This window comes from Gallus gallus, chromosome 7 (assembly GCF_016699485.2).
Source record: "Gallus gallus isolate bGalGal1 chromosome 7, bGalGal1.mat.broiler.GRCg7b, whole genome shotgun sequence".
NCBI classification, from domain to species: Eukaryota; Metazoa; Chordata; class Aves; order Galliformes; family Phasianidae; genus Gallus; species Gallus gallus.
In genome coordinates this window covers 23,349,872-23,363,084 of record NC_052538.1, presented here as the reverse complement: position 1 = coordinate 23,363,084, position 13,213 = coordinate 23,349,872, and the positions used below count along the sequence as shown (strand labels likewise).

Sequence of the window (13,213 nt, the reverse complement as noted above, 5' to 3'; positions counted from 1 at the left end):
CCTCGACTGAAACATCTCTCTCACAGATTAGAGCAGAGGAGCAAGGAAGGATATGTAAAGCATGACCTGTGGCAGCAGGATACTAGGCAGGGATTGCTTGAGCAGCAGGTGTTGGTTTCAGCAGCCTAACATACCCATACTGGTGAAGATTTAATACAAGGGCAAACCCTGGCTGGCTGTTGACTACCAACACCAAAGGAAAGTTGCCTTGCAGAAGACCTCTTACTCCCAATCAAAAGTTTAAATTTGATCTATTTGACCCATATATGGCCAGACCCCAATGATACTTCATCAACTCCTCTGCATTCCAGAGACAAAAATGACAATCCTAGCTTCTGTTGATGACAGCAGGCATCAGCAACAAACATGTCCCCCTTCCCATATTAGTCCTGGGAGGTCTCTTCCTCTTTTTAGTGTCCTGGTTTAAAACCCTAAGCTTGCTAAGTAAAATGTTTGTATTAGCTGATTTGCAACAGCAAAAGGAATTAAGAAAGCTGCTATGACTGCCTACTTTTCTGTGTGTGACTACAGCAGGAATGTCACAACATGCTCCAAACAGCGTGGGAACTGGATCTCTCTTTGTGCCTCCAGTCAGATTCTCACCCCTTCTATGAAATTGTATTTTATCATCTTTGTGTCAGTTTAACTACAGAAACCCACAGCTTACTGCTCTTTAGTGACAGGTCTACACAAAGATAGGACTGATGGGAGAAAGGACTTAAAAACCATTGTGTGGTTCAAAGTCCTGTTTCTCACAGAGCTGTGTGGAATCCTTAAGCTCTCCACCTCTTGTCTGACTTAGAAGCCAGCTGCAAAAGCTCCTACTCTCCAGCTAGCTCCAGCTTGCAGAGCATCACTCATTGCTGCCAAAGGCTCTTTGTACTCAGGATCGGAAGAGATTGTTTCCCCCAGAAAATAACAACACAATGGGTGGTGTAAAGTTAACTGTAAAGTTAAGCAAACCCTGTAAGGAACAAGCAGGGGGAGAAGGTATCAGGATGTTTCCATCCAGAATCCCTTGTAATATGCTGCTATACTTGCTGAAAAACAGCACATTGAGAATGCTTGCACAAAACAACAACAAAAAAGCCCATTTAAATGGAGACAGTTTATGCTGGATCAGGAAAGATTATCACAAAGACCTGTTCTTCTTTAAAACCCCTCCGTGACTGAATGTTTCTAATGTAGCCATTTTAAAGAGAGGGGGGAAAAAAATCGCAGTCCATCCTTCAGCTTAACTCTAGACTGGAATCAGAATCAACACAGGAGATGGACTAGCTGGGAGATGAGGCACCATTGTATTCTGTCAGTTTTTCAGATACGTTGAACATTAATCAGTCTTTCCCCCTCTCATTTACCTGTTCAGAAGGTCAAAGAACCTAGAAAGCAATGTATCAGTAGCGACATAACAAAGTAAAGGCAAAATCAGCAAGAGGCAACGTTCACTCCAGAACAGCTGTAGGAATCAGCAATCCTGCGGCTCAGCCAGTGCTCTTGTTCTCAGATACTGCACTCCCTCCTAGCCAGTTCTGGTTGATTTTTCTTAGATGCAAGTGTCCTGACACTGGATAGGGCAGGCAGCTTCTAGCTCATTCACTGATCATAGATTTGCTCCATTTCCAGGTCCTTGAGGACAGTTTCCCAGGGAGTTTTGTTGACTAACTCCTCAAAGAGTTGGAATTTGGCTTTCCTAAAATTTAGCATCCTATTTTCACTCTCAGTCTGTCTGATATCCCTCACTAGTATGAATTCTCCACTACTGCATGGTCACTACAGCCCTGGCAGTCTCCAATTCTGATGTCACCAATCAGTTCTCTTGTGTTGGTGAACAAAAGGTCCAGTATTGCATCCTCCCTGGTGGGGCTGCCTATTACCTGGCTCAAGAAGTTATCCTCAATACATTCCAGGAGCCTCCTGGATTGCCTATAGCTCACTGTGCTACTTTTCCATCAGATAAACGAGGCTGACCTGTGGGGAAGGGAGGAAAGACATAGGCTTCAGAGGCAGAGCTCATGACTACCCTATCTGTGCTCTTCTGCTTCAGTTACCATCTTTGTCATCCTGATGGAGAACTGAGCCAGCAGGACTGAAGGCCCAGGCCCATGAAACATGATCTTAAAAATTCTTCCTCTTCTCTCACTGTCTAAAATGGATGAGGTTTGAGCAGAAGCTACACAACACAGATGCTTTCCTGACATTACCTCTAGCTACAGCTTTGAGAGCTAAGCACAGCCAGCTCAGCTGTGATAGTGGGATGGCTGCGTTGCGTATCCTATCGCCCTGCATCTCATGAGCATCCTGCAATTTCCAGCCTGGTGCTTTCAACAATCTGGCAACCACTTCTCCCAAAACACCACGCTGCAAAATGTGGTAGTTATGCACTGCTCAGTAAATAGTTCAGACCTCCAAGAGGAAGGAGGCAGAAAGACCACCGGGTATCCACCTCAGCCCCATCAGTCTCAGCCAGACTTTCTTCCCCCCAGCAGGGAGCAAGGACCAGGACCCAGTTTGCTGGACAGAAACACACCAGGATCCCTATGGACAGAAACACTGCTCTGCTATCACTACCACAGCACCCAGAATATTGCTTTCCTGCTCTGAAGTCAGCATTTCAGAGTGCTTAGTAAAAAGGCAAGAATTTGCTGTTCTAAGCCATTTTCCTCTTTGTTTCAAAAAGTACTGTCACCAAAATCTGTAATTGAGCTTGCAGTAGTAAACCTCCCAGTAGATTTTACAGAAATCCCTCACTGACTTTCTGCTAAAAGCCCCAAAAGCCAGCAGTCTGAATGCTGGAAGGAGCTTTTTTTTTAATATTAGAAATAACAAGTCTTGCTGCCCTCATTTTTGCTTAAAGGTTGTAAAGTAAGAGGAACTATCAGAGAATAGAAAGCAACATAGCTGCTGGTAAACATAAGCAATCTTTACAGGGCTTAATACTCTGAGGCTCTTCAATACACACAATGTCATCAGCCCTCTTGCTTTTATCATGAGCTTGATGAGATTTAGGGTTGCCATTAACACCTTTGGTTGTAAGAGTCGAATGCATACAAAAACTGAAGCTTTTCTCTTCTTTAAGCTCTCTGCCTGCTGAGGCTGGAAACCTACAGCTTCAGAATACAAACACATCATCTTTCCTGAAATTTTCAGGCTAAATGTAATTCAAAAAAATGAAGCCTCCCATAACTGGAAAGACAAAAATTGAAGGTTAGCAATAGTATTACTTAAGGAATAAAAGAGGAACAACTTAGAGGACTTAAATTGATTTGAAAATACACAGGGTGACTGAAAATATTAATGCTACTTAGCAGATCAAAGCCACTACAATAGAGCTGCAAGAAACATGACATACATCCCTTCTTACCCGCTTTAGGGCAAAGTCACCCAGCAGATTAAAATTATCAACTAACTCACAGTACTCTGAGATCACAGTGCAAGGAATGAGGGAGCCCCTGTATATGCTGTTTCTGCTGGTAAGCTGTGGGAGGTGGTATTGCTCCCACTCACACCAGCCAGCTTGAGAAGAGGAAGAGCCAATTTATCCGTGGCTTGTAAAATACCTTGTACCTCCTTTCTAGTCCTCCTGAAGTACCACCAGCTAAACAGATCAGTCAAGAACCAGAACCAAACAGATCGTTCCCAGCACACCCAAGGTACAGGGAAAGCCTTGGGAAGCCTGCCAAACGCCCTGCTCCCTTCCAGCCAGAATGAATACTTATTTCCTCACTTTGCTATGTATCTTAAGCAGGATTGCTCACAGCTGTTCTTTCCCCAGGCTTTATTTATGTGGTAACCTAGTATTTTCCTAGATCTTCCATCACAAACTGACTGAAAATCCCAGGTGCTCTATAAGGTGTATTTCCTTATTTCCTGTATTTCCAAACTGCGGTTCATTTACCATGATGAAGAACGTGGAAAAAGCACAAGCATTTGAATGAGACCATGGCCTTGTCAGCAGGTAACTCGTGCTCTCCCAGTTTGAGTAATGAGTTTCTATCCCTTTGCCCATTGAAAACATTTTCTTCTCACTGTTTTCGTTCTTGTACTGAGCTCCAAGATAGATACCAAGGGAAATTTCATCAGAAGGCTGTGCCTCTCCTGTACAGCTAGGACTGAAATTCTCAATCGCCTGGACTACTCGTTTCCCTACTCTCATTTCCCTCAAGATGCTATATAGCCTAAATGGTTTCCCAATTTCTGCCACGTGATGCAACCATGACATCAACGTGGAGTTTCTCAGATATACTGTGAGGGGTACAAATTCCCTGGGCTGAGTCCACCTCTTCTTCTATGCAGACTGAACCTCTGCATTTTTGGAAATGGCTCTTTCAGACCAGCGAAGCCACACCAGTGATGATTCTGGATTTTACCACAGGAGAGTACTGCAACCTAACTCAGCAGCCACAGAAATTGTTTCCGAAGCAATGCTTTATTTCCGGCTCTACACAACAGCAGAAGTTAAGAAGCCAATTTTTCAACGTTTCCCTCTTTTTTTTTTTTTCTTCAGCAGCAACAGTAAAAATCGATTGCTTCATTTAGAAGGAATGAATAATTGGAGGAACTGCACTACACCCCCCCCTCCATCTTCGCATTATTCCATAGCCTTTCTTCATCCTCATCTCATTTTATGGGGAGAAAACAATAGCCTAGTGTTAATGCACTTGGTCAGAAATCAACAGGGCAAACACGGATTCAGTCACTGGTCAGCAACTTCTGTGTGCCCACTGCAGCTCAGGAGCATTAAGGACACACTTAACACATGGACCAGAGTGAACGTTGCCTAGACATTAGTAGCAAAGTACAATCTAGAGCCCAAGATAGCACATGCAGGGTTAGAGCCAGGTAGATCAGCAGTCACCTGATTTCGGAGCAGATTAGTTTGCGCAACGAGGTGAGCTTGTAGCTTCCCTTGACACCACTGAGGCGCAGCTTTCTCAAGCAGCGAAACAGGCTTGGGGATGGGAGCATGTTTGTGTGAAAAGAGAAAAAAAATAAACAGAGTACAAGAGAAAGAGAGACAAACATATACTTTGTTTTTAGGATTAAAAAAAAATTAAAATCACAGAGACTGTATTTAGAGGCTGGGTCAAACCAGTATCACCAAGGCGATAGGAATAAAACAAACATCCTGGGATTGATCAGTTATGAATCCTTTGAAGCATGCCAAGTTTAGCAGTAATTAATGTTCCAGTGTGGGCTGGGATACTGTAGACTAGCTGGGCAGCTGCAAAGAGCAACACACAATTGTTGTTAGTGGCCTAGCACACAGACAACCCTACTCCAAGTCATGGCTGTGAAGTGGGAGCTCCTTGAAGAGAGGTCAGGATTAATTAATCATTGTATTTATTTCCTTGCAACAGCTGAAAACCACAGCACTTTATTTTAATGGCATGTTGTGAGTTTAGCAATAAGTGGCAGGAGTCCTGGCTGGGAAAAGAACATTGTATATTAAAGGAGAACAACAAAAAGGGACTGCATATCTCCAAAAAACGTTCCCAAGGCTGTTTGTGTTACTTTAATACCATGAAACATCATGCAATTAAGTTCACATTTGTATGCTGTGCCATAAACAAGATTTATCTTCCCTCTGGGCCCGTCATCACATTTCAAAGTACCTTACACTGAAACATCCCTGCTTCACAGGTCATACAAGCAAAACTGCAGTCATGGGGATGTAGAGGTGAACTCCCTACAATCACAGTGCACAGTGAGCCCTGGCAGGCTCAGCAGAGCTGTGCAATGGCAGCTGTGGGATTAAGAAGTTGGGCTGCCTCTTCAGGAGGAGCACAAGCACATAGCTTTGGGGTACTTTCAGTCCTCCTGTCTTTATAGGATCAGGCTACAGTGGTGCATCACAGATGATACTCTGCCTGGACTTAAGGCCTACAGCATGGAGGAGAAAGATGTGATCCGACACTCATTTTTGCTCACAAGAAGTCTAGTAAAGTATTAAGAGGCACTTGCACAGGCTGAATCAGGAAGAGAGCACCATCTCCTAAACTGCAACACCTCACACTTCAACCTGTACTACTTTTTCCACGTTAACTAAAGAGCAACAAACCATCTCTCAATAAAAACACATTTTGCAAGCACTTGGACAACATGAAAGAGTACAGCAATGACAAAGATCAGTGCAGATCATCAGTTACCAATCAGAGTAAAAGAATTCCTACCACACTACCACTGCAGCAAAGATCCCAGAGGCACATACCAAAAATAATACCACACCCATGGAAATTCCTCTCTTACCCCTGAACACACTGGAGTATGGCTTTCAACAGACAACACAACCGGCTGGGCCTCATGCCTTGCATACATAACCATGAATCACTTTGCTACACAAATGATGCAATGACACCTGAGCCATCAATCATTCTCCTCTTTGTTTGCCAGGATTAATCACAGTGCATGTGCTAGGAGAGCAGGTGACTGATGACTGGCAGCATAAAAATAAAATACTGTCAGTCAGACATTAAACACAGATCTTTTGCCTGGGGGAGAGAAGCATCTTTATTCTTTCCATGTTGTAGATATACTATTGCCTCTCACATAGCCCTAATCTTTCCTACCTGAACTAACTGCAAAGCAAAGGGTGACAACACTTCTCTGCCTAGTTAAAAATACAGGCTAGAGTATCAAAGGACTTCACAAATGTCACCAAGCTCAAGAAACACACAAACTCTTACAGTCACTCCTGCTTTGAGATGGGGAGGCAGAGCCCCAAGAAGCAAACAAACTGGCAAGTTTTGCTGTGGTATTGCAAGGCTGTTTCCCTCAGAGGGGCACGTGCTTTTCCAACAGAGGATACTGGTCCTGCAACATCTGAGGGAACACATGCCAGGGCCTTGCTGTGATGCTGACAGATGCCCAACTGATGATGGTGAGTGTGATCCGAGGCACCAGAACGCATCCTGCCTTCTAGGAGAATTAAACAGGTGAGAAGGAAACACCCTGCCAAACCTCACCACAACACCTCTCTGAACGAAGAATACCCAGTGAAGTGGGACAGGTTTGCTTTACACATGCTCATTAAGCAAAAAGCAGACTTCTCAAATCAAAGGACAGTTGCACATCCTTCTACTTGCTTTACCTTTGCAATTTTGGTTTCATCCTTCTTCTTTGCAGTTTGCAGGGCTTCAAAGTGGTGTCTGGCACTGTCATAATCCACAAGCTTCCTTCCTCGCTTTGCTATGCGAGACTACAAAAGGAAGAGAAAAAGAGTTATGACAGTATTCCCCCAGCAGCCAAAACCACAACCTTAGGAACACTCTCTCGTCCCCTCACCTTCACCCCGCTTGTACCTATTCACCCAACTTCATGCTCTGCCTGCATAATGACTTCCACTGGATACCCTACAAAAGCTTCCCAGGAGCCACGTATGGCAACAACCACCTGGAGGGAGCTGCTCGGGAATATCCAGCCAGGGAAGACAAATAGATCTATAAAACAACAGCCCCACCTCTAGGTGACATTAATGTTTTCAGAACTGTAGTTCAAGTGCTGCCTAAGCACTACCAGATGCCCGCATCCTACAGGTACCTGTCTCTTCATTTTCAGGGCCAAGAAGGCTGCTGCCACTCTCTAACTAACCAGTCCATAGCCCCAGCTCACGTGGAAGCTCAAAAACGGTTCAACACAAGAAGGCATTTCTGCTGCCAGCACATCAAAAGTGTTCCTCCACATGCTCAGGAGATGCCTAGGACAGCATTTCAGACCCTGCAACAGGAGGTCATGACCAGTGGTCCACTGTAACTAGCAATTAAGCAAGAGAAGTGCAAAGAGACTCAGGCCCTTTAGGCTGCTCTGCTTTAAACCATCCATTGCCCTTTCCCCCTGTGCTCCCCTGCAAACAACCCAGATTATATGAGTTGGAGCACAGGGCTTCCCAGCCTAACTGTAGCGCAGAGAGCCAGGTGCCCTGCCAGCAATCAGCAAGCTAAAGCTATAGACTGAGTGAAGAGCTCGAATGAAGAGGACACGTGAAGGAGCCAGGAAGGTTTCAAATTAATCACACAACTCAGGGAAATTGAAATTGCAAGATGAAGAATCAGCATCAGGGATTCACTTGCAAAGCAAAATCTCCCCCACTGCACTTGGCAGGGAGATGTGGTCTCCTCTCCCCAGGCTCCTGCAGATAAACTGCAAAACCACGCTCGGGGCCGATCTCTCTGCCAGACCAGCTGGGACCAGTTTGTACATCTCCCACACATGCTCCTCTGAGCTTTCAGCAAACGCTGCTGCAGCACTGCGTGAGTCACAGAAATCTGCAGGATCTCAGCCACACGCAAACCCAGACAATTTCAAAGCACTCAGCTTGCTCCAAGAATGGAATCGCGAAGAAGCTGATCCAGTCCTCAGCCACAGCCAGCAATAGACACCTTCCCAGCACCACCATGGTGGCAGCCTGCACTCCTCCTGGGAAATATTGCCAGCTGGGCACTGAGACGGGCTGTAGGAGGGGGCTTCCAGCAACACTGATGTCTCCAAGACGCAAGTTAATGCATCTTCCACACAGTCCAGATTAAATACATGGCCAGATGGGAGATCTATGGGAATGAAAACTTTGCTTCGGTCAGAATGGCAGGGATATTCTGAATACATGGAAGTGCCGTGAGGAATCAGTATCCAGCAAGTCCTTCTGGAGTACCCACTGATCGTGCAACTGCCTGTGATGGCAGCAATGGGACTTAGCCCAGTTCTGGATGCCTGCGAGGTAGTTTTCTGTATGACTATGGGACAGCTGTAGCTACTCACCATCAGTGGCAGAAGCCGAACTCCAACAAATGTGTTTATTCCTTACAATATATCCATCTTAATTTGAACCTCAACTTTAAAAATATCTTTTTCTTACTGATATTTGGTTTCAAACCTGATAGAAACAGCACAGCAGTTTCAGTGCAAGACAGAAATTTTGCAACCCCACAGCTAGTCAGAAATCAGGTTATGGTTCATCTTCTCTGGGCTCACTGCAGAGACCTGCACTCTCATTGGGTGCTCCACAGCCACAATCAAAAACTCACCCAAAAACACTAAATAGCAGACTATACAGCAGTCCTACTCCAGGAAGCTAGAGGTATTGACCTGCACAGAAAGGACCCAGTACTTTTTGCACTCCCATTCTTCAAGTTACGAAAGACAGACTGTTTTATTCCCCACCCCACCAAACATTAGAAATGTTTTCCTTTAGAACTTAAAAAAAATCCCTTCCTAAAGGAACGGTATGTTTTCACATTTCTGCTGTGGATCCTGTAGGAAACCCAAAAAATTCAAGGGAATTTTTCCAGCCCCTTCAAGTGGAAGGAGATTCAGAACATGTTAGAATTTAACAAACAAGTAACACATGCATGATCTAACATCGCACGTGTGAATTACTGGGTCATTAACAAAAAACAGGCCTCTGCTTAACTAAATTAAAATCATCTTCTCTCCATATATCATTTTTCTTCATCAGAAAGATGAAGACTAACACCAGAATTCCAGGAAAAGCAAAAAAAATTTTTTGCTTTTTGTGGAAAACAAAACTATTACCACAGCAACTAAAACAACTGAAGTATTCCATTAATTATATATGACTGCTTTTTCTTTCCTGCATGCCACCCTTAAGAACTTTAACTCCTGATATTCTAGAGCATCACCTGAAGATTGTGATGTTAGTAACAGTTATCTCTTGACCCACTCCAAAGTCAAAGAGGATCAGTGAGTGTTCATTGCCTCATCCCTTGAGTTTTGGTGGGATTTGGGTGGTCCAAGTTTCACGCTGCTTCTAAAATCACATTGCACGCCCTTAGAATTATGAAATCCCAAAGATGGCAAGCATGGAAGAAACATGACACTGATGTTACTAACCAGTGCACAGCCACCTAGGCTGACAAAATGCAATTTATTAGTCAGAAGCAGCCCAAACTTCTGAGTCTACAGAGAGCCCGCTCAAGAAGTGGCAGCACACAGGCCTCTGCATTGCTGAGGTACATGGGAATCACGCTACGGGGTGCGATCGGCACTACAGCCCTTAGCAGCTGGAAAGCAACAGCCCTTCCCCACCTCACATTTCCAGGAACAGAAAAGGTTGGAGAAATGAAGCAAAAACAAGGAGCCCCAGGAGGCAATGACATTGCTGTCCAGGGCTCATTTTACAAGCCTATGTCCTGCCCCCTTCTGATACAGCACAATCCTCCTGAAGCAACAAATACTGACGAACTCTGTGGAAGCCATGTGGTGGGGAAAGGGTTGTTTTCATTGGGAAGAAGCCAAGTTGATACTTCCACATGGTGATATCATTACTAGTGCTTCCATACGGTGAAAACATTTCCTGCATAACCTTCCCAAAACAAATGGAGAGATGACAACAGGAGAAGGGGAATTCACAGGACACCATTCAAACCCAGGTTGACTGCCTACCAAAAAACCCATGTTCGGCATTCCCCCTTCCCTGCAAAGAGCTGATTACATGCACAGCAGAACTTCAGGGAACACACAGAAATCTGTCCTTCACGCTGGCCTCGATCTATAAAGTATATTTGCCACTAACTGTTTCCTCAATGTTTTGTACTGACAGGGAAGTTAAAAAATAACAAAGGACTGAAAAGACTGAGAGCATGGTGAGCTGCTCCTGACACCTCACCCTCCTGCACTGTGATACAATCAGAACTTTTACAGGTTCTTTTGTTTTACATTTAAGGGTTTTTTCTTCAGCATCTTTCCCCTGGATTCTCCATTCAAGCCCAAAGGAGAAAACAGCACTTTCATACAATCCAGAGCTGCAAAGATCCTGGCTGCTCTAATAGGAACATTTGCAACAGCAAACACACCTTTTTAAAAAACATGGGGATGCAATGAATTAATGCTTATGAGGTTTCATCTGCTGTGACTCTACATCAAAAGACTTGAAGAGAATCTTACTTTGATATCTGGGAATTGGCCAAGGTAGGTATCCATGGTCAGAAGTGCCTGATCCACCAGTTTCTGATGGAAATCTGTCCAGAGCAGGTCATTGTTCTGAAAGACAAAAGTAATGAGTTATCTATTAAGAACACAGAGCTTTGCATTCTGTGAGTGCTACAGTTAATAGTTTCAGACCCCAGAGCTCTTAAGAAACAGTCATTTCTTTAGAAAAGCAAAGAAGCAGAGAAATAAGATGAAAAGTGAGGTCATGGCAGAAATGTAGAAACAGAAAAGGCAGCTTGATGCTGCTAATTCAGGCAGCCATTTGAAGGATACAGCATCCTTCAGAAACCTTCCTTTTAGGGTCTGTCTCTTCCCCAACAGTGCTAGCCCAAATCCACATAGCAGAAGGGAAAAAGAAGTTCAGGGCTCCCCTTATATCCTTCTCCCAAGTCACTTTCCTCAAGCAGCAACAAAAATGGGACACCTGACACCATTGCACTGTTTTCTCCTTCACTGTAATACAGCTCTGGAAGATACTGAACAGCAGAAAGCTATCACAGCGCTCTTCAGCCCTCACCACCTGCCTCCACAGCCTCCTGGAGGTTCTATTCAAAGCTAGCACTCTAACCCACACATACATTATCCTTTATTTTTCTTAGCCAAGCTAACTTCCCATCAACAACCAGGATTGGGTGGAAATTACTTCTACTTCCTGTTATTCCATTTGGCCAAATGGTTTTAGCAAAACTATTCAGGAAGAATGCCCACTTTATGGAGGAATTTTGGGCTGTTTTTCTGGGGGGGGCGGGAATAGTACTTTTCTTCTAGTTCTCTTTCCTGAAGGAGAGAAGCCAAGACAGACATTAAATGGGAAGATGGAGGCTGCAAATATTCCTGCAGACTCTCAGAGGAGTTGCAGTTAGGTCGCAGGATTCTTGCTCCCTCTGGTTCAAGTTCCCAGAAAGGACAGTCCCCTAGGGGGTACCATGGTGGCTCAAGAAGGAACGAGGCCAATAGAGAATGTGAAGCCAAACCAGCTGAATTACAACTCCATTTACTGCAATAGCACCTCATAATAGAAAGTTTCCATGCTAACGAAAGAATTGACCTGGAAACATTCTGGTTTTGCTTCTTCTATCTGCTTTAAAGTCAGTATTTCCTGGGTAAGATAGAAACGTTATTTCAAGAGAGAATTCTGCAGGCAAAACCCAGGGAAGGGAACAGTCTTTCTCTTGCTTTCCTCCCTGTGCCCTCCTTGCTGCCACAAACAGCTGCAGCTAAGCCCTGTTCTGCAACCTCATGGCAGAGCTGAACTGCCACAGCTGCTGTTCAGTGTAACAGCTGAACAAGACAGCAGAGGATGTCTGTCTCCAGCTGGACCACTGCACATACATGCCAAAGAACATCCAAGCTGTCAAATGATGGGTTGTGCCCCATGCTCCACAGAAAACACCTGAGCAAGTTGGACAGGCATCACATCACCAAATGATGAGGAGAAGAGCAGGCTGGGGGTGACACACGGCCCAGTCAAACAAAGTGGCAAGTAAAATATGGTAGCTGGTGGTACTGCTATGAGTGGGAGGTTGATCGCAGCTACACAACAGCTGCTCTAATCATGCTTTGGGAATCAATTTATATTCCCATTCCTCTTGCAGAGAGAATGAAAAACATACCCAGTTATTTAATTACAAACTCTCTTTTGGCTTCCTCTGTCCCTCTTTAGCCACTGCTGAGGGAACAAAGTTGTTTGCGTGCATAAGTACAGGGCTCTTCATAGTGTTCAGGAACCTGGGAAACAAGTACAGGTCACATCCCCTCAGCTATCCCTTCTTCCCAACACCTTGTCTCTTTGATTCCTGCTGAAAAGATGCACATCTAAAGGAATTTAGCTCACTGAGGCAGTTTCCAAAGCCTGTCTCCTCTGAAAGACCAATTCTAGTGAGTCCACATCCTTCGCTGAGTCTTACCTCTGCTATTTTATTTGTGTCATCTCTCCCAGGCCAGTCCGGCTCATAAACTTCCTGCAAACACTCTGTCAGCTTCTTGGAGGCTTCATGCATAGCTAGGAAAGAAAAGGTAACTGCCTCAGAAACAAGGAAACAGTTAATCCCTTATCCTGAGGAATGGGAAAAGAAGCAGCATTGAATAAGCTTCAACAAATGCTAAGATGGGACTTGCTGAATGTCTGCCCCTTAATAACACAAAAATGGAAGGTAATCACAGGAAAAAAAGAACTAAGAATGCAGTCACATCAAATATTCTGTGTTCATTTTCCCCATGCAGAAGATAAAAGAGCCTGTCTGCTAAGAAAGCACCACCAGCTCAGCATTAA

General features: G+C 44.4%; 1 protein-coding gene across 37 annotated transcripts in view; it reads right to left on the bottom strand.

Moving 5' to 3' along the window:
• The window catches only part of BIN1 (bridging integrator 1), an 86,663-nt gene that overhangs the window by 30,904 nt on the left and 42,546 nt on the right, over nucleotides 1–13,213 (bottom strand). For 18 of the 37 annotated variants that reach the window (XM_040703455.2, XM_040703458.2, XM_040703457.2 and 15 more), the window contains exons 4-7: nucleotides 12,849–12,943; nucleotides 10,897–10,992; nucleotides 7,088–7,195; nucleotides 4,856–4,963 (exon numbers count right to left, since the gene is read on the bottom strand). In XM_040703455.2, the coding sequence (XP_040559389.1) occupies nucleotides 4,856–4,963; nucleotides 7,088–7,195; nucleotides 10,897–10,992; nucleotides 12,849–12,943 (407 nt within the window). The remainder of the gene's footprint in view (nucleotides 1–4,855; nucleotides 4,964–7,087; nucleotides 7,196–10,896; nucleotides 10,993–12,848; nucleotides 12,944–13,213) is intronic. The other 19 variants (XM_015289807.4, XM_040703480.2, XM_040703482.2 and 16 more) reach the window with 2 other exon arrangements.